Source organism: Capra hircus, chromosome 3 (assembly GCF_001704415.2).
Source record: "Capra hircus breed San Clemente chromosome 3, ASM170441v1, whole genome shotgun sequence".
NCBI lineage: Eukaryota > Metazoa > Chordata > Mammalia > Artiodactyla > Bovidae > Capra > Capra hircus.
The window spans coordinates 31,106,095-31,133,284 of record NC_030810.1 but is presented as its reverse complement, the minus strand read 5'-3'; the positions used below and the strand labels follow the sequence as shown (position 1 = coordinate 31,133,284).

General features: G+C 44.4%; 1 protein-coding gene across 2 annotated transcripts in view; it reads left to right on the top strand.

Annotated features, from left to right (window-relative positions):
* PLPP3 (phospholipid phosphatase 3) overlaps positions 1-27,190 on the top strand; it is an 88,125-nt gene that overhangs the window by 34,150 nt on the left and 26,785 nt on the right. For both annotated transcript variants that reach the window (XM_018044641.1, XM_005678357.3), the window contains exons 2-4: positions 9,776-9,933; positions 25,175-25,455; positions 25,844-25,901. In XM_018044641.1, the coding sequence (XP_017900130.1) occupies positions 9,776-9,933; positions 25,175-25,455; positions 25,844-25,901 (497 nt within the window). The remainder of the gene's footprint in view (positions 1-9,775; positions 9,934-25,174; positions 25,456-25,843; positions 25,902-27,190) is intronic.

Below are 27,190 nucleotides of genomic sequence, written 5' to 3'. Positions count from 1 at the left end.
AAGCAGGGGACACAGGTTCAGTTCCTGGTCGGGGAAGATTCCACATGCTGTGGAGCAACTAAGCCCATGAGCCACAACTACTGAGCCCTCGCACCCCTAGATCCCATGCTCCTCAACAAGAGAAGCCAAGGCAATGAGAAGCCTAAGCACCACAACTGGAGAAAACCCTTGTGCGGAATGAAGACCCAGTGGAGGCCAAAAATAAATAAATAAAAGAGGCTGAAATCTGAATGTTATGTAAGACCTCCTGTTATTAAGTATTAATAATGAATTTTTAAATATCTTAAAGACTGGAGGGGGCCAAACAGAAGATCTCTGAAAGCTAGATTTGGCCTTGGGCTGCCAGTGTGTCAACTTTGACCTAGAACTTGGTAGGGCTGTGTATGAGTTGGCTTAAAGTGCCCTGATGGCCTTGGATTACCTGCCAGCATGTTTTTATTCTTGCAGGCCTCCACCTCAGTTCTTCATTTTTGGCGCTGCATCTGGCTCCAGCCTTGCTTTTTGACTATCTCTACAGTGTCTGATGTCCTGCCAGTCCCCGTGTTGTTTATTGTACCACCACGTGAACTTGGTGTTTGTGTACACCTGGATAGCATGACTCTGATGAGAGCACACTGCTGACGAATGTATGTTTAACTGTTGGAAAAATAAGAAATGCTTTTCACCCTTATTACACCCCCCCCCCCTTCAGCCTCCTGTGATCTTCAAGAATGCGGGGCAGGGTGCCTGCTGTGATATTTCTTCTCTGTGTCAGGGTGCCAGGTCCTGCTAACCCCTTCTGTTTACACAATCCCAAGAAGTCCCTGGAATTAAAGGATTTTATGAGCATGCTTTTCCCGTGGGATCAGATTGCATTGGGAAAGGGGCTGGTGGGGCTGTGGCTTTTGACAGAACTCTCATCATGTCTTGTCCCTGCTTAAAAGCTTTCTGTGGCTACCTATCACATACAGAAGCAAGAAGTAACATTTACAGTGCCAAGTGACTACTGGATGCTTTATAAATTGTCTCAGTTAGTCCTCCCAATCCATTCTGTATGTTGAGAACTATTGCACGATGATGGAAATGGAGTTCAAAGAGGCCAAGTGACATGCCCAAGGTCATACAGTAAGCATAACAGGTAATAGAAGTAGAATCCTGTCTGCCTGATTCCAAAATTTCTGGTTAAATTGGAAAAAAGTAACTCTGCCAGAGTGGGTTACGTGGCTAAGTGGCTCCTTTGTAGAAAAGATATTCAGGTCTTGAATCAGAGTTTGCCGGTGATAGTTTAATCCAGATGTTAAAAACATTACTTTCCAGAATTGTCAGGCAGATCAGAGGTGATCATTTACCTAAGAACTGTGAAACCACACATGTGATTCTTACCATGTCCTAGTTCTGGGCAGTATGTTGCAAATGAACATCTCTGGCTCATAAGAGAGACTGAGAGTAGCTGGATCTGTACAAATGCATCTCAGCGTCTTAGGCTTTACTTTTTAGTCCTTGTTTAAGGTCAACCTCTTGCAAACCATCTGCATAGACAGAGTTCATGTGTGCTTAAGAAGGGCAGGCTCACTGGCCCCATCTCTGAATGAACTTTAGAGTCAGAGTATTTGATCACATACTCTGGTTACACCTCTTGTTAGCACAGTGGACACTGAGGCAAATTATAATCTCTGACCTTCTGTGCTTTGGTAATTAACTAATAATTTAGAGGATTGTTTTGAGAATTAAATTAGTTGATATATCCAAACCTCTTGGCACACAGTAAATGCTCAATGAGTGTACATGGACTGCCACCCTTATTTAAAGAGGCATCAAGAGAGAGAAAGGAGGTCTTGACCTATTTTTACCTGGAGGAGAGGAATCATAAGTCCTTTCTGTAGTGATAAAAATAGAGTATCCCATTTGTGAAATATATAATGGCAACAAAAGAGGTCTGGAATTCTCAGTGAAAGGTATAAATCACTGACTGTTGGTTGACCTGTTTTTTACTTCTTGGTGGATATGGCAGCCCTTTAAAATTCCAACTGCAAAAGCCAAAACTGCCAGAGCTGAGACTTTTAAGGTGGCTCTTATTTATTCTGAAGGATAAAATGCTTTTATAATACTTTCAGTTCAGTTCAGTTGCTCAGTTGTGTCCAACTCTTTGCAACCCCATGAATCGCAGCACGCGAGGCCTCCCAGTCCACCACCAACTCCCGGAGTTCACTCAGACTCGCATCCATCGAGTCAGTGATGCCATCCAGCCATCTCATCCTCGGTCGTCCCCTTCTCCTCCTGCCCCCAATCCCTCCCGGCATCAAAGTCTTTTCCAATGAGTTAACTCTTTGCATGAGGTGGCCAAAGTATTGGAGTTTCAGCTTTAGCATCGTTCCTTCCAAAGAAATCCCAGGGCTGATCTCCTTCAGAATGGACTGGTTGGATCTCGTTGCAGTCCAAGGGACTCTCAATAGTCTTCTCCAACACCGCAGTTCAAAAGCATCAATTCTTCAGCGCTCAGCTTTCTTCACAGTCCAACTCTCACATCCATACATGACCACTGGGAAAACCATAGCCTTGATTAGATGGACCTTTGTTGGCAAAGTAATGTCTCTGCTTTTGAATATGCTATCTAGGTTGGTCATAACTTTTCTTCCAAGGAGCAAGTGTCTTTTAATTTCATGGCTGCAGTCACCATCTGAAGTGATTTTGGAGCCCCCCAAAAATAAAGTCTGACACTGTTTCCACTGTTTCACCATCTATTTCCCATGAAGTGATGGGACCAGATTCCATGATCTTCATTTTCTGAATGTTGAGCACTTTCAAATTAGAAAGACCATTCAAGGTTCTTTTTCATACCCCCAAATAGACTAAGTCAGGTGTCTCTTTGTCATGGAACCTGAGACTTTCTGAAGTTATGGAACCTAAAACAGTGCTCAAGGTTGTGTGCTGAGCACCTCACCCAGTGCCCACTGCTCAGGAACTGTCCATATGTGCTTGTGGAATCCAAGTAAAGATCCAGGATTTAGACTCAAGAAACCCAGGAGCCAGGGCTGGACCTGCCATTCCTTTCTTCATTTCTACCATGTGCTTGCTTTGGGTTCTGACAATCTTCTTTCTGTGGAAAAAAAAAAAAGAAAAAGAAAAAGGCCTGAGCTTTCCAGGACCAAAGAATTGAGCATTTGTCAAAGAGAACCTCTAGACCAGAATACTGAATGTTCACACCAGCCAACAGCAAGTGTTTTTCATGGCACCCTCTTTCAAAGGTGGGAAACGCCTTCATAGTAAACTTAGTTTTGTCTCATCTGGATTGTGTCCAGTCTAAAAATCTGGACAAATATCGTAAACCAAAGAAAGTTTGCACACTTCTAAGACCAGTAGCAATTAATTACTTTAAATAGAAACCCTGTCACTTACAAGCAACATAAATATTTGTATTTTGAACCTCTAAGTAGCAGTTGGGTTGACCATTCTGGCCTTAAGTGATTAAAAAAAAATCAGTTGGTCATATTTTAACAGGGAAGACATTTATAAAGAAAGGGAGGGTCAGGTCATGGAGTAAGAAAACATAAGCCAAAAGAAAGACAGACCTGAGTTCAAATCCCAGTGACCAGTTGACTCACTTGGGAACCTTGGCCACATTATACAAGTTCTGGCTTCAATTTTCTGTTGGGTAAAAATGAAAATAAGAGCCTGTAACTTTTCAAAGCTGTTGTAGAGATTAAAATACATTAATTCCTAATTAGATTCTAAATTCTTTGGAATCAGAAGCCCAGTGTGGTCCATATGTATTTTTCTTTCTTTTTCTTAATATTGATTCATTTTTGGCTGTATTGGTCTTAGCTGTAGCAGCAGGATCTTTCACTGCGGTGTGGGGGCTTCTCTCTTGTTGAGGCATGCAGGCTCCAGAGCACATGGGCTCAGTAGTTGGGACACACAGTTTTTGTTGCCCCGTGGCATGTGGGATCTTATTTCCAGAATCAAGGATCCATCCTGTGTCCCCTGAGTTGGCAGGTGGATTCTTTACCGCTGGAAGTCTGCTGTCGAGCTCTACTTCTGTACTGGTCTGAATTGGTGCCATTTGCTCACTTTGACTTAAGATGGACTTCTTAACCTTTCTGAGCCTTAATTTTCCATTTGCTAAGGGAGTAAAACAGTAAAATTTATGGAACTCTATACCCTAGCTAAGATGTATAAATTCCTGTTACGGAATCATTAAACAACTAGACTGCACATGGGCTCTTTATCCAATATTATTTTGTGAGTAAATATGTAGGTTTTCTGCAGGTATTAGTTGAATGCTAGACTTGGCTCATTTTAGGGCAACTACAGTTTGGGTGAAGTGGAAAGTTGGACAGTTCTGGAAAAGGTCTACAGGAACGATGGGAAAATCTCTCCCCAATGCTCTGATTTCAGCCACGCAAAACTGCAAAAATTCCTCATTCACTCTCCCACCCCACTCTTCTCCTACCCTCACAAATGCTTTCTAAAAATCACTTTGAGAACAGGAGGCTGTGTTTAATTTTGCACAAACTTGAAGCTGTGGCTGGAGGGAGCAGGGCTCTGGGGTTGGGTCACTTTGGTAACACTTCCCACATGACTTTATCAATGGGTGGGCCACGAAAACTTATCCCATGTTTTTTTACACCCCACCCCCAAACCGCCCAACCAGCCCAAGTGTTAGTTTTTCAAAGCCCAAGAACTTTCAAAGGCTGAACCCAACACAGGGGCTTTTCTTCATGCTTTGATTTTCTGCCCATTAAGTGTTTGTCAGTGGGTTCGTATTTCACCTCCCCTGCAGCCTACACATCCCAAGAGGTCCCTGGAGGTTTAGGAAGTTAATTGATCCTTGATTAAAAGAAGGAGAAATGCTTGGGTCCGAGGTCTTAGAATCACCAGATGGGGTGGGTCTGTGTGTGTGTGTCTGTGTGTGTATTCAGTTACATTTTTGTTTTGCTTTGCAAAAAGCTTATAATGTATCTTTCAGTATAGATAAATTTAATTCCAGGATATTGGCCTCAAAGTTTTAATAATATTAGACACTAACGTGTGTAGTACACGGTAAATGTTCAGGGAACAGGAGCCAGTGCTGTTGCCTTGACTGTTCCAAACAAAGCACTTTCTTTCTTCAAAGACCATGAGATTTGCTGAGCTTCAATTAATTATTAATACTCACAGGTGCTTCTATTTTAAGTGACTCATTTACTTTAGAATGTGCCCAGGAGTCAGAGCATTTGAGCCCATCCACCTCCACAGCTTTTCTGACCCAGTGACTCTGGTAAGTCACTTTAATCCCTTTGAACCTTAGGGTGACTTAATGTGTTAACTTTTATGACTGCTTCTCCTATTGGCCTTTGGGCCACTGGAAGGCTGGGACTCCAACTCAGTAGTTCCATCAGTGCTGAGAACAGAACAGGCAGCAGGTTTGTCTGACTTGCCAGTTTATGTGGGGATCCTCTGCACCTTGGGTATCTCTCCCACCTCTGTGGCCAGATTTCAAATTGTATTTTCATCATAGCAGTGACCCTCATTTTGTTGATAGCTTATTGCAGTCCCTGTACTCTGTGCTCAGTTGCTTAGTTGTATCTGACTCTTTATGACCCCACAGACTGTAGCCCTCCCAGGCCCCTCTGCCCATGGGATTCTCCAGGCAAGAATACTGGCTGGGGTCACCATTTCCTCCTCCAGAGGATTTTTCCTGACCCAGGGAAGGAGCCTGTGTCTCTTGAGTCTCCTGCATTGGTAGACAGATTCTTTACCGCTAGTGCTGCCTAGGAAGCCCTATTGCATCCCTAAGCTACACTGTTTTTATGAGTGTATTTAGGACCCCAGGGAGAAGGAAATGGCAACTCACTCCAGTATTCTTGCCTAGAGAATTCCATGGATAGAGGAGCCTGGTGGGCTGCTGTCCATGGGGTTGCGCAGAGTTGGACATGACTGAAGCAGCTTAGCATGCAAGCCTGCATTAGGACCCCAGAAACCTACTCACAGGAGTGTCAAATTAAACCTCCTCTCTGGACCATCTTTAGTGTCCCCTGTAGAGTGCTCTTTTGTGCGTCATTGTACTTTCTACATCAGTCAGTCCTTACACTATAAAAATACTTTAGTGCACTTGTTTTCGTGACTTTTTTACACCACCATGAACTTCTTGAGGCCAGGTACTTTGATGTACTGTCACCTCAACTTCCAGTGCCTATCACTAGGAATTTTCTTGAAATGAAACGGTCAGGAAATATAGTGATTGGTCATAAAGATAGTGCCAACATTGGAAATGGAGATCCTGCTTTGGATTAGAATGGCCTCATCTCTGTGTCCTGGAGAGGCAAGGCGTTATGTCACTTGAGGACTGGCTGCCCCATTGAGGGAGACATATTTACACTTTTCCCATCAACCGAAGGGAATCTGAGGTTATTCTTTTCCTGGAGCCAAATCAAGACTCGACTGGCATCATCCCCAATCATGCCACAAGTCTGTAGGGGAGACAGAAAAGGCCACTGGGTTTTCTCAATGCTGTCTCCATGCCTTTCAAGAAAATAAAATGAACCATATTCAGATCCAACTTCTTGTCTGCTTGTGGTCATCATCCATATTATTGGAGCCGGAAACTCTCCCCAAGCCTTGGACTAGGAAGGAAGGAAGAGGGTTTGGATGGCTCCCAGGTTGAGTGCAAAAGAGCTGACTAGACAGATTTTCTTTCCTAGCCTTCTCTGTGGGACTTTCCCTTCCTTCTTCCTTACAGAATTTTTGAGTGTCCACAGTGTGCACCAGACTCTGTGCTGATCCTTCCCCATGCTCTTGCCTGGGTTTTTCCAACTAAAACAACTCCCTTTACTGATTTCATTCCATGATCTTTATCTTCCCCTACTAGACTCTAAGCTTCCTGAGGGCAGGACTTATGTCATCTCTGTATTCCTTGTACTTCACAGGCATATTTGAGACTCAATAAATACTTGTTGAATGAGTGAGTGAATACATTAATGTATTATACCATCCCATCCATCTCAAAGCAAGTCTTCATTTTTCCCATTGAGCAGATGAGAAGGGGGTCGTGAGATGGGGAGTAACTCGCTCAAGCAGTGGCGAGCAGAGTTGAAATCATTAACCGAGTTCAGTCTGACTCCACAGCTCTCTTATATGTGTTTTATTGTCCTTAGAAACATATGCTTTACAGGCCTATCATGTGAACACTATTAAAAATAGAAGTTGGAGGCCTAAGAACGGAGCACAAGTGTAAGGAACTGGGGGTCTGTTCCCTTCCTGAGTTTATTAGCAACGCTTTGGCTCCTCGGCACCACAGAGGCTGTGGCCGGGCTCAGATGCGAAGCTAACAGTGTTGATCACGATGTGTGGAACTTTAAAAGCGGACTATTAATATACTGCTGGCTTCGCAGCTCCTTTTCATATCCAACTTGGCCACATTTCAAAGTGTTCAGGCAGTGGAATGAAGATGGCTCAGGCCCACAGGATATCTTCTCTCTCTAGCCTCCAACCCAAGAGGACCAGCTAACTGCACTTGCCGCCACTAAGCCAGAACTTGCATTCACTGTCTCCCCTTCCTCCACCTTTTCTCCGTCCTTGCAGAGACAGAATTTCAAGAGCTGCTGGTGATTGCCTTCCAGGGCCCCTCTGTGTTTACTTTCTGAAGGTCAGGCACAATGCTGTGGTGTGTGGCTGGGCTTTCTTTTCAAAGCACCAGTATGAATTTGATAAAGTAAATTGTTGTTCTAGCAGGAAGCAGTTAGGGGTCACAAAATAAATAGCCGTAGAATTCAAATAAATCCAAAGAATAAAACCAAATAAATCCATGTGTGTATGCACAATGATACATAAATACACTTTTTAGAAAGTGAGCATTTTTATCACTGCTGGCCTGGACTAAAGTCATTGAAAAACTGTGGAGTTCATGGTACATTTCTTTTTTTTTTTTTAAAGGCAGTCTGGGCCTTTGAGTAACATGATGTGGGCTTAATTCTTTTGGAGAAACATGAAAATGGAATCTTATCTTTTAAATGGCTGCTTATCACATTTTTTCCCCCCACTAATGAAATTCCTATATGGATGAAACCAATTTGTAAAGTTAAATTGGGGATTCAGGCACTTTGGAGGTGGACTAAGAGACTCTGAGTGAGCTAAACAGTCATTCTGAGCTTCTGTTTTCTCTACTGGGAGATGAGTGATAGTAGTGCTTATATGATTTTAAAATGACGACTCAGGGTTGTTAGAGGGTTCAATGCAAAAATGGATGCAAAGTGTCTTATACATTGTTGGCGCACATCAGCAGTGGCTATTATCATTGACCAGATATTTCTCATGGTCTTCCTTAGTCTTGACATTCAGTGGCTCACCTTTCACTTTTATTTTACCTTTTCCTCATCTTGGTGAGGTGGCAGTGGGGCTTGGTGTTGAACTTGGAGGTAAGGGAGGAAGTGTCTTTCAAGCTTAAGAGGAGAGCATGAACCAAGACAGAGGTCCCGTGTCGTTTTGTTGGAGGGTGTGTCAAGGAGGTTCGGGTTGTGGGAACTCCAGAGGTTGGACTTAGGGACGTCATCTTGTCCTGTGTGGTAGGGAATCATTGACAGACCTTGAGCACGGCCATGGCATGCTCATGCCCAGGAAGTAAATGGGTGGATATGTGTAGGAGGCACAGAAGGCCAGGAGACCAATTTGGAGGCTGCTGCCTGGTCCAAACAAAAGAAATTGTAGGCCTTCACTTTTTGCTTCAGGCTTATAAGGGCCTTTCCTGGCAGGTGATGAAATCTATTTTCCATGACCTTTAAGAAAATGGCATCTGAACTGGACGCTGATAAACTAGCAGCAGCTGCGAGAGTGCCTCGCGGTGCTCCTGATGCCCTTGGGCTCTGCTCCAGGTCTGCAGGCAGCAGGGCCCAGCTCAGCTCTGTTCAGTCTTGTCAATGACCTGTTGAACAGTGAAAGGAAAGAATTGGAAATGCTGTTTACTGAGTAGCTTCTGTGTGCCAGCACTCTGCTAGGAGTTTTGAATGCTTTGATCCCCTTTAGGCATCAGTACAGCTCATTTGTGAGGGAACTGGGGCTCAGGAAAATGGAGAAAGAAGCAGAAGTCCCATTGCTAGGAAGTGGTGGATCTGGGGGTTCAAATTTAGGTTATCTTACTTCAGGGTTTTCAGAATTCCATGTCTGAGTGCCTTGAGGTGAGCTTTTCAAAGGGGAAGTAGTTGGCTTAAGAGAGGAAGGCACTTGGAGGCATCGTGAGACCTCATTAGATTTGGAACTTTGTTAGTGATAATTACAGATCGTGCTTTGACTTTAGCAGGATGACGTAGAGTAGTGGGAAAGCTCCTGCCCTGGTGCTTGCACTGTCTCCCTCTGTGCTCTTGGTCAAGACAAGAGGATCATGCGACATCTCTTAGTCATGAGTAAAGGCAGGAAGAGGGTGCATGTAGAGAAGGCTTTGTTGTTGTTTGGTCACTTAGTCAGTCTTATCCGACTCTTTTGTGACGCATGGACTGTAGCCCGCAAAGCTTCTCTATCTGTGGGATTTCCCATGCAAGAATCCTGAAGTGGGTTGCCATTTCCTTCTCCAGGGGATCGTTCCAACCCAGGGATGGAACTCTGTCTTTCCTGCACTATAGTCGGATTCTTTACCACTGAGCCACCTGGGAAGCCCCAGAGAAGGCTGTAGGTCACTACAAAGGCAAGGAATTGACATCACTATCGATGCTGTTATCTGGGGTGGTGTTTGCTGTAGGCCCTTCTTCTTCGGCCTCTTTGCACTGATGTTTTCCCTCTGTTTTGTTTTCTCCCCTGTATATGGTGATGATGGTTCCATCTGGACCAGCGGGCCTGCCTTTCATCATCATCGAGACAAGCACCATCAAGCCTTACCACCGGGGGTTTTACTGCAATGACGAGAGCATCAAGTATCCACAGAAAACCGGGGAGACAATCAACGACGCTGTGCTCTGCGCTGTGGGGATTGTTATTGCCATCCTCGCGGTAAGCGCCCAGACTGCGGTGGGCAACCTGTCTGATTCCCTGGCAGCACATCATGGTCTCTCTGATATAGCAGAGGTTTAGAAGATCAAGGGTCAATCACTTGATTAACACTATTTCATGCAGTTATTACTGTTATTAAAAGTATTGGGTTGGGCAAAAAGTTCATTTGGGATATTGAAAACCCAAAAGAGCTTTTTGTCCAACTCAATATTTTAAAATAGAAAAATACACATACACTGTAAGTATTATAAAAGTATGCTAAGCAACCTTCTAAAATACTTTGCATACATTATTTCTGCAATAGTCAAAGTGTAGATATTGTCCTTATCTTTCTTCTGCAAATTAAGAAACGGAGGTCTGCAGTGTAAAAATAATTTGCCTAAGGTCACTTGGTTCATGAGTGATAGAGCTGGGGTTTAAACCTAGTTGTCTTCCTTATCCCAGGCTTCCCAGGTGGTGCTAGTGGTAAAGAACCCGGCTGCCAGTGCAGGAGCTGTAAGAGATGAAGGTTTGATCCTTGAGTTGGGAAGATCCGCTGGAGGAGGTCACAACAACCCACTCCAGTATTCTTGCCTGGAGAATCTCATGGACCAAGAAGCCTGGCAAGGCTACAGTCCGTGAGCTCACGAAGAGTTGGGCACGACTGAGTGAGCACGCATGCACGTCCCTTACCGCAGAGTCTGAGCTCTGAGCCACCGTGCTGTAAATCTGAGCCCCGGAGGACAGGAGAAATGCCTTACTGAATATCTTGGGCATTTTCTGTATTTTTCCCACACTATTGTGCTGCCGCGCTGACAGTGATGATGCCGCTGGCGTGATCTGGCGTATTGTTTAATTCTCTCACCTGGTAAATGAGACTCGCAGTCCAGAGACCTGGGTTCTAGTCCTGGCCCTCCACTGCCAAGCGGTACATCTTTAAAGCCAAGGGTGACCATCTTGCTTCAAAGCTTTGCAGTGAGGAATAAAAGAGATCATAAATATTGAAGTACTTGATAAACTCTTAATTGCTGACCAGGTTGCTCATACCCAGGGGAAAAGTCTAGACTTATATCCAGATCTTCCCTTAGAGGGTGAAGCCCTCACTGCAGGTGCAAAAATGTGCTACCAGCTTGACAAGGTCCAGAATTATTTTAAGCAATGGTAGCCATGTGGGAATTGGGGTATCGTCTATCTGGGCTGTACTTAGATCACAGCTTTGTTTTAGACGTGTCCATTTAGAGCAGAGGAGGGGAAGAGTGAGGGGATCCAGTCTTATAATTTGTAGTTCATATGTTTTCACAGACATCCATTGCACATATCCGCTATTTTCATTTTTTTCTTTGTCCTTGAACCCCAGCAACGTGGGCAAAGGGCTAGGCATCATGTTCACCAAGATCAAAAATTCTCTCTTCTAGATTCTGAGTCATCTTTGTGTTAATCCAATCATGGAAGCTTATCTTTGGCCTGTATTAGCAAGCCAAGAAGGGAGAAAGTTAATGGACTTCTCCAGGCCAGAATACAGGTGTGGGTAGCCTTTCCCTTCTCTAAGGGATCTTCCCAACCCAGGTCTCTCACCTTGCAGGTGGATTCTTTACCAGCTGAGTCACCAGAGAAGCCCAAGAATGTTGGAGTGGGTAGCATATCTCTTCTCAGGCAGATCTTCCTGACCCAGGAATTGAACCGGGGTCTTCTGCATTGCAGGTGGATTCTTTACCCTCTGAGCCACCAGGGAAGCCCAATATTAAGAACACTGCATGTAAAATAGGGGCTTAGTATTCCCATCATTCAGATGGAAAATCTGAAGCTCAGAGGAGTTCAGTGATATCTCAAAGTCAAAAGCAAGTAAAAACTGGGGTTCAAGCCTAAACCTGGTTTATTCCAAAACCCTCTGTCCGTGTTGCTGACTTGATTATGGACAGGCTGTTGGCTGTCCTATTCAAGTGCTCGGTGGGATAGGCAGTTAGCTACTCTTGCCTTCTCTGCATCAAATATAAACAGCTGATGGTCCACAGAGTGCACTCCATGAAGTTTTTCTTTTGAATTCCCCACTCTGGGGGTGGGTTATAAACTTTGAGACCCCTCTTTGTTTTTTAATAACATCGTAAACCAGGCACACAATCAACAGTTTGACATTGGGGAGGGGGCAGGGAGGCAAGTAGAATTCTTTCCAACCTTTAAAAGAAAAACAGTCCATTTGGCAACTGTAGTAAAGGTGGGCTAAGGATCTTTGTGTTCAGAAACTGAGAAATACAAAATCTCATTTTACTCTTTGCTCCAAAGTTACAGTTGGGGTTGAGTTCTTTAGGAAGAATGGCTTTGCCTGGAAAAAATGTTTGTAATGGAAGGTGAATACTTAACACGGTGTCTGGTGCTCAGGTTTGAACAGGTGTTTTTGACACTTGGAAGCTCAGTTAAATTGAATCCTTTTAGAAGCTGGCTCTAACTCGGGAGCTGTTGAGATAAGAATATCACATTCACAGGGATGGTCTGTGGCCTCTGCTCTCTTTACATGCAGTTATTAGTGGCGTGCCTAGTGGGCTGCTCCTGGGCACGGCACCAGGGAGAGAGACTTGGGGCCCCTAGACTATGTGAATTAGATAAATCCCTGGGCTGCCCTGGTGGCTCACTCAGTAAAGAATCTGCCTGCAATGCCGGAGGCCCCGGTTCCATCCCTGCTTCGGGAAGATCCCCAGAGAAGAAAATGGCTACCCACTCCAGTATTCTTGCTTGAGAAATTCCCATGGACAGAGAAGCCTGATGAACTACACACAGTCCATGTGGTCACAAGAGTCAGACGTGATTTAGCAACTGAACCGCCGCCACCTGGGTTTTCTAGGCCTCATTTTCCTCATCTGTAAAATGAGAGTCCTGTTTGATTTCACACCTGGGGGCACATCCTTGGCTGCAGTGGGCTAGGACACAGGGCACTCATGTCTCTTCTGGATCCTTGCTTCTTCCTTCCTCACTAAGAGAAACCTGCTTTGAAGAGCTTAGTTGTGACTGGCTTCCCTCCTCGTGTCATGTGGAAGTTTTAATTAAAATGCTCCCTGATCTCCCAGATTCCCCTGAAAGAGTCATGCACTGTGCCTTGGTTATGGGACGGGATGTTATGGGATGGGCATCGAGGACGTTTCCCCCAGCCGCACAGTGCCAGCAGAATAGGTCTGGAGGTGCTTCCCTTTGGTTCTGAGAAAGCCATCCTTTGCCAGGTGCTACTGTTGCATCATGGAAACCTGGGGCTGTGTTCAAGCCTTTTGCACCCTCCCAATACACACACACACACACACACACACACACACATACACACACAGTTTTTTGGTGTCTCAGTTTCACATGGGGTTAAAAGTGTGGGCTCTGGTTCACCCCCAAGCTCTTCTGCTATGGAACGTGTAGAAAATTAGTAAGCCTCCTTGCTTTCATCTATGAAATGGAGATACTATGAAGGTTTTCAGAAATAAATGAGCTAATATGTGGAAAGTAATTCAGTGCCTGATACAGGCAGTATATTCAGCAAATGTTCACTGTTTTTATTGTGAGTAAACAGCATCAAAAAGTGATGAAGTAAAAAAAATATTGATGAAGTGACTTAGTCAAGACCTTTTACTTGGCAGAAGTACAGTTAGGAAAGGCCCTCCAGCCTTTGGATTCATCACATCTCCCGCTCTTCCCTTGTAGTTTATTCATGAGAACTCAGGTCTCTCGACTCTCATGCCAATACTCTTTGCAAGAAAACTTTAGCTTCCTGATCCAGCTGCCCCTGCATTTCAGCTGGAGGCGTGTGTGAGTTGTGGGCTCCTAATGAGGTATGCTCACCCGCTTACCTGTCATTAAGGACCAGAGTAATCATGAACAAGAGGAAAAGCAAAGACCTCGGAGGAAAAGTGAATAATTCCCGTTAATGCATATGGTCAATTCTGGAAAATCTATACAACTTGAATTCAACAACAATAACTTTCTCTCCCGTTGTGACTGGCCAGAGAGCCTGGCTAGCTCCATGCCGAATCTGCTTCTGATCAGAGGGCGTGAATGACAGTCAGGGAGGGTGAAGGGGGACCCAGAGCTGGAAATCTAATCAGCCTGCTACTTGCTGCCCTGGCCTCCTCCTGCCAAATGTCAGGTTTGTTTAAAACAACAAGAGAAGCCTTGACTGATCTGGGTGCCCCTGCTCCAGTCTGAATAGTCCCCACAACAAAGGAATGGCACACCAGTGGGGTTTCAAGATGCAAATTTCAGAAGTTATAGAGAAAGCAGACACCTTTCTATGGCAGGAGACGTGGAAAAATCGGGTCATTTTGACCTCTTTTTCAGATGTATCTTAGATTTTGAAATTATAGCATAATAGGAATTCCTTCCAAATCCACAAGGCAATGGTTCCTATCCCTGCCTCCTAAGGGTTTAATGACTCTAGCAGCAGTGAGATTAGGAGCAAAAACAGTAAATATCATCTTTTATCTAGCCTTCTCTCCAATTGCCTTGCACCATGCTGTGCAAAGAATTATGCACAAAGATTTTAATATGGAAAAAATGCTTAGTATTCCTTTTAAATAAACAGGGGCTCAAGTGCTTGCTTTGGTCAGTCCCTGAAAGGGGTTTAATAAAGATTCTTAATATCTAGGAGTTGAAGTATGATGAGTCATGAGTGAATCCACTTCTCCCTCTGGCCATAAAAATGCTCCTTTTCCTCACATCCCATCCATTTTGAACCTCTGTTATGACATTCCTAACTAGAGAAAAAGCTCAGATTTTGGCTTTGATTGAGGTTCGTGGCCTAAAACTTCTGAGCTTCTTCATTCTGTGATTTATCCTTCAACTTCTGTCAAGGCATTGACCCCTTTGGAAAAGAACTATACCTACGTTTACTGTAAATTGGTGAAATAGTTCACCAACTCCATAGGCTAGTTCTGGGAGTCCAATCAACTGACATTACACGTGTCGTGAGTGAGGATTGGCCTTTTCGTCTCTATAGTGTTGTACAGTTTACAAAGTGCCCTTCATGTGCGCATTCTCTTATCTGCACCTGGTAGTGAGTCTGTGATTCTCAGGGGTGGATTGGTGTGGCTAAGGGAACTGGAGATCAAGAAATGAAGTGACTTTGCCGTAATTAACGAGTGGCAGGGCCAGACCAGGAGTCCTCTGATTCTAAGGCAAGGCTTTTTAAAATGAGACTATTGCTGCCTTCTAAAGCCTGCTTCCCTTCCACAATTACTTATTAAGCCCACAGGGCATGGCAGGTGCTGGTGATCCAGGACTGAACCCTCGCCTAACAAGCTGTGTGTTATCTCTTGTCATTAAACTGCCTGGAAGCTGCCCCATCTCCAGCAGACAGACAGCACCTTCAATATATATCACCTTGTAATGTGATTTGTGTCCACTTTTCATCTCCCCAGCTAGATAATGGGTTCTTGCAAGGCAGAGATCAGATCTTTCCCTCTTGCACATGGTAGGTACTAACTAAACACTAACTAAACACCAAGCCAATGTCACCTTCTCCAGGAAGCATTCCTTGACTGCCTCCTCCCCCACCTTCCAAAGGTCCCAGAGGTCCCTGGGCCCACCTCTGTCTTTGCAGTTATTGTATCGAACTATCATGTCTGTTTACCTGACTATTTCCTGGTAATTGTGCTAGAGTAGGCATCCTCTGATTTTGATTTTATTGCTCGCGTAAGGCAGAAACTTGGGTACTCAATATATGTGACTGTAAAAATCATAGAGGAGACCGTACATTTCGAGCAGAAACTGACAAGCGTTAGGTCAAAAGATGTTAGAGGACCTAGGCGAGCAGGGATACGTGTCCTGTTTGTCTCCCTAAAATCTGGATGATGGCCTCTGATGCACACGGGAGCCTGCTCTGTACCACATGCACATTTCTGGCTGGAGAGACAAGAAGAAGAACTTATACCTCCAAAACTTGTTTATTCAGGATCAGGCTTCGGTTTGCCCACATCTGGACTTCATTACTTCCTCCCCACCCCCCATCTCCCTTTATCTGAGAGAGCACTGCCAAGAAAACAAGGTTCCCCAAGACTGCCTCCTCATTAAAGGTTAGTCGAGTCTTCAACTTTGAAAAAAAATGTGAAGTCAGGCTGGCCCAGCGGTGCCTTGGTGGGAGACCCAGTTCCCCCAGTTTACAATCCACTATATCTGTGCAATTACCAAGACCACCAACAGAGAATGATCACGTTACCCCTTCAACTGTGTCATCCCTGGTCAGAGGGCTACAGAGTTCTTCAGACCTTACTGCCTGAGGAGGGGGCGGGGGGAGGGGCCCTATTTGCAATGTAACAAACACAGGCACTGAGATTAGGATTTAGGTCCGCCCCCCCCCCCGCCCCCCCGCCCCGCCAGCAACCGCACACACGCTGTAGCAGTTCTTCCTTAGTTACTGTCATTCTTAGGGGTTCAGGACTCCTTTGGAAAATCTGTCTAATATGAGGGTGATGATATTCTCCACTTTAAGTGACAATTCTTAGGAGGCTGGGCAATCTATTCATGTGAGTCAGTGTTAGGGGATGGGATAGAGGATTAGATACCATTGACCCACTATCTAGTGGGCTGGAAACTAATATGCCTTATCTTAAATCCTCTTCAGCATCTGCAGGGGATAGGTATTATTGACCCCATTTTACTAAGGAGGGAGGGTCCTAAGGTTTACAAGGGGAGTGTGGCCAGTGTGAAGTTATTCTGCTTGGTGAACAGGGAGCAGGAATTGATACCCAGGTCTGTCTGTCTTCAAAACCCAGCACACGAGCTGACATTGAAGATCCACTGTGTGCTTGGGGCTATGCAGAGTGCTCTACAATTAGTGAGCTAGAAAATCTGTAGTTCCTGGTTGTAAAGAGCTCTTTGTATGCAGGAGGACAAAACATCTAGGCCCCTGGGCAGATGATTGCCCAAGACTGACAGTGTAGGATAGTGGGTTTTCCTTTTTTTAAAAATAATTTTTTTGTTTGTTTTAAAATATATTTTAATTTAGTTCTTACTCTCTTTTTATTTTAATTATTATTTGTTTTTTGGCCTTGCTGTGCAGCATGTGGGATTTTAGTTCCCCGACTAGGGATTGAACCTGCAGTCCCTGCAATGGAAATACAAAGTCTTAACCACTGGACCACCGGGGAAGTCCCTGGGATAATGTTGTGTAGGAAGTGGTTTGTCAGAAAGTGAAAGCCTCTCTGAGTGAGACCTTCCTTAGAACATCTAGGCTTCCCCTTAGCCTAGAAGCTGAGATACAAGACACAGATACTGTCCTTGGAGCTTATGGAACAGGCCAAGTGCATGATTGATTGTACCATTAGACCCTCAAGGAGACTAAAGAACTGGTCGGGGAGCTAGAAGATAGTCAGGGCAGTGAAGGATAGTAAGACCCAGAGAGGTGAGAGCTTCAAGGACAAAACAAGAGAGATGCTGTAAACTAGCAGTCCTCAACCTTTCTGGCACCAGGGACTGGTTCTGTGGAAGACAATTTTTCCACCCGCCAGGGTGAGGCGTTGGGGTTGGGGGGCAGTGGTGCGCAGATAGTTTTGGGATGACTCAAGCACAATACATTTATTGTGCACTTTATTCCTATTATTACATCAGCTCTACCTCAGATCATCAGGCATTAGATCCTAGAGGTTGGGGACCTCTGCTGTAGATGGTCTAAGGCAGAAATAAAGTACTGTGGGAGTTGATCGGAAGATCACTCAAAGTCGTTTTCATTGGTGAAGGCTTCACCATCATCATCATCACTATTCATGGAGCACTCCACTTAATTATCACAACAACCCTTGGGCTCTTGCTGCTGCCACCATATTATCTCCTTTTGTACACATAAGGAGACTGAGAGTCATAGAGCTCAGTTGCCCAAGACTCTTGAGTAAAGGCGCCCTCTAACCTGGTGCGCTAGCTGGCATCGAGCTCTACTTTGAAGCAGAGGTGAGACTTTTGTTAGAGATCCTGGCGTTCCAGACAGAGGGGATGGCTTCACCAAGACTGAAACAATAGGGCCTTTTCAGGAAGTGTCAAGCAGACAGACCTGCTCAGCTAGAGAAACAGAGTATAAGGGAGAAGACAGAGATAAGGTAGGAAGAGATGACTGCAAGATTGTGAAACTCCTTGAGTGCTGAGGAGTTTTTACTCTCATTAATAGGCTACAGATTGATGAAAGTATTTTCAGCTCATGTGGCCAACTTTTCAACCAACGTCAAGGATGAGGTCTGAACTGCCGTGGTGGTAATGCAAAGAGAAGAGAGAGAATCGGATGGATATGACACCCCACCTTGCAGACATGGGATAATCAGAATTGGATTACAATGGGGGTAAAGGAGAGGGTACAGTCTAAGATTTCCTGTCTTTGCAGTTCTGTGTTTGGTGGCATCTTGAGTAGGAATGGAGGGAGGAGAAGTGAGGTTTGGGGCAGAAGTTGGAATAAGTGTGACTTGGTCAGGTGGACATGCTGATAATACTGGTTTGATAACTAGTTGGAAGCTTTGGCAGAAGATTGGAATAAGACTGATGGGGTAAAGAGTGAGCTGAAACTAGAGAGTGAAAGAAATGCCCTTTTGAAGGTCATTTTCACAGGTGAAGTCACAGAGAAAAGGCAAGGATACAACCCTAGGAAGACTGACATTTATCTAACAGCACCCAGAAGTAGAGCCACTGGAAAGAGAAAGGTGTTTGAGAAACAGGAAGAAAGCACAGTGGTGATATTAAGGATGGTAGGAAATTCAAGGTCAAAGGAGCGAGAAATGGGTAGCAGGCTATGCTATAGAGAGAACTCTTGCATGGAGAGGCAGAGCTGATCATCTAGGAGACTCATGCCTTTCAGTCCCTGACTTTGGAAAATAGACTGCTTCATCTTTCAAGATACCTCCTTTGTAAAGCTAGAGGGCTTAGGGCGGCCACTGTTGATTTCAACCATAAATAGCTTCTGTGCCCTCTCTCTGGCTTCTTTGCTGTCCATGTTCTAGACCTACCCATAAAGCCTAGAAACTCCACTGGTGGCCTTGGACAGATTTGGGTCCCCATTGCCTTTCCTGATCTGTGAGGCACTGATCTCCTACTAAGAGGTTACAGACAACTGAGTGGGAGAAGAATGGGAGACTGAATTTCTCATCAGTTATTTCCAGTCGCTGAAGATACTGCATTTCATTGCAGTAGATGGAGCAAAGCTCAAAGAAGATAGAGCAACACTTCTGTTTCCATCCTTAGAAGCAGGACTTGGATATGTTACATTTCCCTTTCCCTTATGAGAAATCAAGTGAGAAAAATGATTCTTCCTTCATTAATCTCCATCATTCAGTGCCTGTTGAATGAAGGAATCTCTTCTGGATTGGAAAAGGTTCATTAATCCACAGAGCTGAGATGTGAAGGGGGAGCTTGGTGCTCTGTGGCTGATGGGGATCTGAACGTGCAGGTGCCTGACAGGGTGACATGATCTTCGTAGGTGTTCAGGGAATGCCTGTCTCACTGGAGACTTCCAACCTGCCACCTGCTAGGGCTTCTAAGAGAAAAACCAGCTAGATGCCACCGGGCAGAGCATGGGAGGCCCAGGCTGCAGCAAGCGCCCTGCCACTGTCCACTACCTTATCCCCAAGGGTGATGCAGTGGCCTCTCTGGCCTTCATCACACTCATTTATAAAGTGTGGAGAATAAGTTAGCAAATCTTAGGGTGTTGTGAGAAGCAGGTAATGCAGTGGACAGGGAAAAGTTTTGTGTTGTTACAGACTATGCAGATGTTATCACTGAAGCCGATCAGAATATTAGGGAAGTTTGTCCTTCGAATTTGGCAGCAGACAATGAGTTCTCAGACTCTGTAAGAGGAATTGTTAGGATTCTGTGCAAAAGTCTTGCTTTTTTTGGGATAATCTGTATGGTGGACTGTTACAAATGACACGAACGATGCAGTAGGGTAGCCCTTGCTGCCTGGAATTTAGACTCTCTCCCTGCTTTGTTCCCCTGAAAAAGACATCCTAGATGAAATGGTCAAAAACCAGCATCTCCATACTCATATTTTTCTGGTTCTACCCTGGAGAGGTAGTGCTCCCAAATTCTTTGGTGTGATATGTTCTTTTCCAGGGATCTCTTAGAACTATTTTGGAAAAGATGTTTTATACAAGTACAGACATTTCCTGGAGCTATTGCACGTTCAGTTTCAGATCATTACAATAAAGCGAATATTACAATAAAGTGAGTCATGGGTGTTTGGTTTCCCAGGGCATGTAAAAGTTAGGTTTACACTAAACTGTAATCTGTTACGTGTGCAATTGCGTTATGTCTAAGAAACAATGTTTACGCCTGAATTAGAAAATACTTTATTGCTAAAAAATGACCACCGATCATTGATTGTAACAAATATAATAACAATGAAAAATTAGAAATATTGAAAGTATTACAAATTTCAAAACATATACACATAGACGTGAAGTGAGCAAATGCTGTTGGGGAAGAAAAAAAGCCGATAGACTTGCTTGATACAGGGTGGTCACAAACCTTCAATTTGTGAAAAAACAGCAACCACAACAGTGTCTGCAAAGTGCAATAAAATGGTATGCCTGTGTTAATTTTTTGTTTCTTTTTTTCCAAGGGAAGGAAAAAAATTATTGTTTGCAGAGCTCTTCTGCTAGGTGCCACGTAGATGATATATCATCTTCTTGATTCCCCTGGCAATCTTGCCAGGTAGATTTTAGTCCTTTTAAAATTTTTCATTTCTTTTTTTCCCTTTAAAATTTTTGTTTTATATTGGAGTATAGTTGATTAACAGTGTTGCGTTAGTTTCAGAGGTACTGAAAAGTGATTCAGTTATACATATACACATATCAATTCTTTTTCAAACTCTTTTCTCATTTAGGTTATTACAGAATATTGAGCAGAATTCCTGTTGCTATACAGTAGGTCCTTGTTGGTTGTTTTAAATATAGCAGTGCGTACTGGTCAACATATTACTCTTATTTCATAGACAAGGAGACCTAAGCCCAGAGAGGTGAAGTCACTTCTCTAGGTTTATGGTAAGAGATGGGATATACAGATCAAGACTTTTCTGGCTCCAAAAGTCAGTGCTTCTTTCACCACTGTGAAAGAAATCTCTCCTTTCCAAAATGTCTCTCCTAATGTGTTTTCAAATTTCCTCTCCAGAGCAGCTCAATATTTGTGAATATGTGGGCACTTGAGCCCTTGTATACCAGAAAAGACAGGAAGAGGAGCTGTCTTAAGAGTTGGAGCCAACTTCCCTCAAACTCAGCCATTCTCTGGCGAGGACAGATTGATCCCTTTCTGTCCCCTCATAGCTTAATTGCAGTGCTTTCCCACTTTATTAGTTTCCAGATTTTGTGCCAAATGCTTTAAAAGGCAGGTAGGGGAGAATTCTCCTCTGCTCGCCTGGCAGCCTGCCATCACCCCCAGAATCTGTTGCTTGCTGTTTCAGAAAGGGATGGACATTGAAGGCATTTTTCTCAGCCGTGAAATTTACATATCACAACTTTGCTGACTGAAGCAGAAACCAGGGCTCCCGGGGCCAGAGTGTGCGAGTGGGGACAGGGCCTTTGTAGGGGGAGGGGGGAGGGAAGAGCTTATTTTATTACCCGGGAATAAAAACATTGCGAGTAATGAATAAAGTCCGAAAGCAGTAAATCTGGAACTCCAGAGTTAGGTGTGTAACGTGTCGGAGAACAATTTAAGCCTTCGTCTCTTCTGCAGAAGTGAGGTATTTGGGCAGCCCGAATTTCATTAAATGGTCTTTTAAGGGTTAGGATTACAAGAAGCCAAACCTGGCCAGTTCATAACGATGATTTATGGCTGTATTGTCGACTCCCCGACCCTTCTGTACAAGGGGATGGAGAAAATACATAATTTGTTGCTCATTAGCTCCAAGATCTGTCAGGGCTGCCCCAGAAGCCATGTGGTCCTGGAGTCATATGTCTGCTAAATGGCTTCAGCCTGATCCTGTCCTTGAAAATACACAGTTGCTATTCTATAGTGGAAATTGTTTTTAATAATAGAAATAATAAAACAATCTTAATGTAGTCTTCTGTGGGTCTTTGAACTTGAGAGTTAGAATATCTGGGCTCTACTTTTAACTGTCAGCTTTCTAGCCTCAAATCCTTCAGATCAGTCACTATTTCTCAGTGCCTTAGTATTCCCACCAGTAAACTGGGCATATTGTCCTCACAGGTTGCAGATTAAATGAAACTGTAAGTTGCAAAAGAAATTTAAAAGATTGCTGGTATTATTAGAGTTATTATTGGGAATTTGAGGGGCCACCAGATGTTCTCTTTATATCGTTATCTTCCCATGAGAGGAGGAAGCATTTTACTTAGCAGCTTGCTATTTGCAAAACTGTGGCACTGAAAACTGAAGTTTCAGAATGAAGGATGTGAGAGCTAAAGATTGTCCTTGCGGTGTAAGCAAACCCTTTCTCCCTGAGATGACTGAAGCAGAGAGGTGACGCCCCTGGGATTAATCAACCATAAAATGATGTAAGAGATGCTGATCTGCAGTGGAAACCCACGTGTTCTTTTTCTGCATCAAACTGGAAATCATGCCCGAGACATGCCCATTTAGAAACAGTTTCTTAATCTGTTTCAGTGGATGGTTCAAGGAACTCGGGAGCCATCCGAGGGCAGGAATTATGCATGGGGTCTTGATTCTGTTCTTGGCTTGTGTCATCTCACAAGTACATTTCCTTTCCTGCTGCTTATTATCTTTGCTTTGATGAGAGGCTACTGGTGAAGGTAGCACAGGAGAGCTGGGAATAAATGTCACTGCAGTTATGAAGGAATTAATCACGGAGTCTAGTGCCTTCATTTTGCAAATGGAGAAGCTGACTTGTCCCAGATCACTCAGTGAGTAGGGACTTGAACTCTGGCCCCTTGACTCCTAGCTTAGTGCTTCTCCCCCATGTCTAAAGTCAAGTGAGCATGATTTATAAAAACAAGAAGAAGAAGGAAGAGCGAACATGATGGTGGTTATAAACATCTGGAACATGTTAGCCCATAAGGTTACACAGGGTAAAAGTATAAACAGGTTCAAAAGGGGAATTAGACCATGAATGGTAGGAAAGAATGCTGGGTGGAGAATTAGAACACCTGGGTCTAATCTTTAGATGTGAGTTAATTTGAACTTCAGTTTCTTCCATATATAATGGACCCTTTCATTTATGACTGGCTAGGCTTCTCAGATTTTAATCTCTGCAGCATGTTGTCAAAGGACTCTTGGTAATGTTTAGAGGACATTTCCAATTTTGCAATAAAAACAACCGTGTGGACCACCATCTTGCCCCCTTTCATTCATTGATTCATTCGGCTGATGGTCCTGCTGCTCTCCCGGAGAACGGCTAAGCCAGGATGCCAGACGAGGCTGGCCTTTGACCATCTCTCTAATGGAATCATATGATCTCGGAAATTCAGTATGATCCAGGAAGCCAAAGGGTAGCACTGAGAAATCACCAGCATTTATAAACACAGAATCACTGTATAAATGTTAGCAGCACTAGGAGGTGTTCTCACGACTGCACCTGCTTGCCCCTGGGCCCAGCTGGCATTTCACGCCATCCTCCCCTCCAGACTTGGGAGCCCTGGACTGGGATCAGACACCCAGCCTGGATGCCTTCCCCAGCTAGAAAAGGATGAGGGAAGCCCATGAGAAGAGTGCCCGGATGTGTCAGTCTATTGCTTCCCTTGTGGTTGTGAACACGCTGTCTGTTCCCTGAAAGGGCAAGTGTGGCTCATCAGCCTTCCCTGTGAGGAAGTGTGAAAGGGACTTTGTGGTGAGTGATGAGTTGAACATCACTGTCCCGGCACTGTGGTTGTGACCAGGAAGTGGCCAGAGCTGTGCTGTGGAGTTAAGTCAAGGACAGCAGGCTGAGCGGTGGTGTATCACCAGCGCAGAACTTATCCTCAGCTGTGTAGGCATTTAAGGTGTTTACCTTACAGAGTCAGCTGACCCCCTTCCCTGCCCTAAGCCCCCACCATTCTTAATGTAAAAGCAGGCAGTTTTGGTTAGAGAGCTTTTCCTCTCAGTCTCAATCTATCTCCTGGTAGTTGTGGGGGTGTCATAAAGTATATAAAAAATAAATGCTGACATGCTGTTCATAATCGATGGTTGCTGGCTCTTTTTTTTCTTCTTTTTAAAGAAGTGATGAATCTCCCTCCCCTTAACATTAAAGAGTAGACGCAGTGGGATGGAGGAAGGATATGAAAACCCAGACTTGCTCACTGTCTTTCAGGATGGAGGAGACAATGGAGGCACCCTTGGGAATTCACAAACTCTGAAGGGCCTTGTATAAAAGTTTCTTGGTTTGAAGGCCAGTACTCTTTTCATTATGCCCTACTTCTTAAGAGTAAAATGAAAGAATCCCTTTCTGTGACCCAGGGCATTTCCACCACTTGCCACATTTCTGACTACCTCTGTAGAAGTTCAAGTTATTTTAGAAGGACACCAGGTAGGTGACAGAGCCTGGATTCAAACCCCAAAGCGAGTCAGGGAGCGTTCACCCTTTCTCAAAGAAACCTCTGCCAGGGCTCAGTATGGCACAGGCGAAGGCCCTGTGTAGGGTTTGATCGTGGTTGGTGATTCGTGACCCCCAATCCTAGAATCTGGAGATTAGCTCAGACCCTCTGACATCTTGCCATGCTGTGCTAAGTCACTTCAGTTGTGTGTGACTCTGTGCAACCCTATGGACTATAGCCCTGGCTCCTCTGTCCATGGGATTCTCCAGGCAAGGATACTGGAGTGGGCTGCCATTTCCTTCTCCAGGGGATCTTCCCGACTCAGGGATCGAACCCACGCCTCTTATGTCTCCTGCATTGGCAGGCAGGTTCTTTACCACTAGCACCACCTTGGCCACCCTTAATCATGATTTTGGTTCCTCAATAGCTAAGTCCTTATTTGTCTCTCTCTTTGGGGGTGGGTGGGTGGGCGTGTGTGTGTGTGTGTGTGTGTGTGTGTATCGGGTACCAACTGTTTGGCCAACCCGATACACACACACACACACACACACGGATATCTATATCTTAATATATATATGAATATATATTTTATATATTTGCATATGACTGTATTTGATTACATATGTTTCTTCCTAAGGAATAAATGACTGTGTTAGTATTTCAGTCTTTTCTCCCATGCACATTGGTGTCTCATATACTTCTTGAATAGAAAATCGGGATTTTTCTAGATTCTAACCTATAGCTATGTACTGAATATCTTCTATGTCACTGAATATCCTTTCAGCCTCACTTTTGTTGATGGGTCCTGATGCCGCCTCACTCCCCTCTTCGTTGTCTTTCAGATCATCACAGGGGAATTCTACCGCATCTATTACCTGAAGGAGAAGTCCCGCTCGACGATTCAGAATCCCTACGTGGCAGCCCTCTACAAGCAGGTGGGCTGCTTCCTCTTTGGCTGCGCCATCAGCCAGTCCTTCACAGACATTGCCAAGGTCTCCATAGGGCGCCTGCGTCCTCACTTCTTGAACGTCTGCAACCCCGATTTCAGTCAAATCAACTGCTCTGTGGGCTATATTCAAAACTACAAATGCAGAGGCGAAGACAGCAAAGTCCAGGAAGCCAGGTGAGAGTCCACCTCCCGTGGCACTAGGTTCATGCCTTTGCTGCAGGCAGTTCAGTGAGTACTTACTGAGTACAAAGCTCAGTGCTGGGGCCCTGATTCAGTTGGATGAATAAGGCAAAGTCCCCATTCTTAAGGAACTCATAGTCAAATAACTGACAGATCGTAAAAGCGATTACAGTGGAGCTTTGGTAAGTCCATTCATTCATTTGTTTTTTCTCTCATTTATTTGTTCATTCATGGGTGCTTGCTACGTCCCGGGCAAGGTGTCCAAAGCACTACCACGGATGCAGCAGTGAGCGAGGGCTACTCTTAGGGTCACAGTCCCGGGAGGGAGCAGGCAGTGGGGATGTGAACATGGCCCTCACACACCCATCTCTTGCTCTTGCAGGAAGTCCTTCTTCTCTGGCCATGCCTCCTTCTCCATGTACACTATGCTGTATTTGGTGGTAAGTACTTTGTCTCTGATTCCAATGAAGTCCAACCCCGACTTAAATCTCATCTGTACCTAGAGCCCTTGTAATGGTTAGGGGCAGACTTCACTGAGGAATCTTTGAAAAAGAGGTTGGCTAGAAGAATTAGTTTCTATTCTGAGCCCTGCCGCTGCATTAGCAGAAGTCATTTCACTTTCCAGACTTTTCCCGTTTTTCAAATAAAAATAATATTTACCATGGCTGCTTGATAAGGATTGAGCACCCATTTTGGAATGATTAAGTGATAAAGACACTTGTATAACATTTTGTGGTATCAAGCACCATTTTCTGAAAATCCATTAACTCAGTTGATCCTTCCAGGAAATTTGTTATAAGTAATATTATCTCTACTGTGGGAAAGGATCACTAAGTAAGGTTCAGACAATTCAAGCAAACTGCCAAAATTCACATAGACACCAGAACTATCGTTCAAATCCATGCCTTCTGATCAAATTCCTCATAATGTTCTCCATGCCATGTCCTCCTCCATTATCTTCTGATGGAAAGGCTTTAAATGTCACCATCTGTCTACAGAGTGATTTTGAGTTTTGCAGAATCCTTCTGCATCCATGAACACAGGTGACCTCATAATAACACAGTGAAGTAAGTAGGAAATCCTCAGCCCCAGAGCTCAGATCTAGAGACCAAGGCCCAGAGAGGATCACAGTGTGTTGGAGGGCCTTCAGCTAGTGGTGGACCCGTCTAAGGCCCCATGTTGGCCTTGCCATGGCCATGCTCCCTGGAAATGCTGGGGCGGTTGGTGCAGGTGGAGCACCCTACTTCCCTCTGGCCGCCACACAGCCAGACAGCTGCTGGTCTGTTTCTGTTTGTCAGTTAAATATGGTCCCCCTGCCTTTCCTCTCCCCTTGAAATGAGGTTCCTATGCCAAGGCACTTCCTGCTTTTGGCTGCTTTGATGGAGTTCAGAGCAAGAAGGCGCTGAGAGGTCAGACATAGCTCAGAGGAGCATAAAGTTGTTTGGAAAAAGAGCATTTTGCTTTTGTATTTAAAAAACATAATTAAGAGTTGGAAAAAACAGCAGAGAGGTTTCTTTGTTTTGTTTTTTTCCCCGAGTCCTTTCCAAGTCTGGAGGTGTCCAGGCTTCGCATTACCTAGGATAGAGAGCTACAAGGTGGGCCCCAACCTCTAAAAGCATTAAATGTAGATTTTTAAAATTCATGGATAGCACTTCCCACCATACTTTATTTTTCTGTTGTTTTTGTTTTCTCTTTGCTCTGAGTCAGGACAGTTTAACAATGATATTTC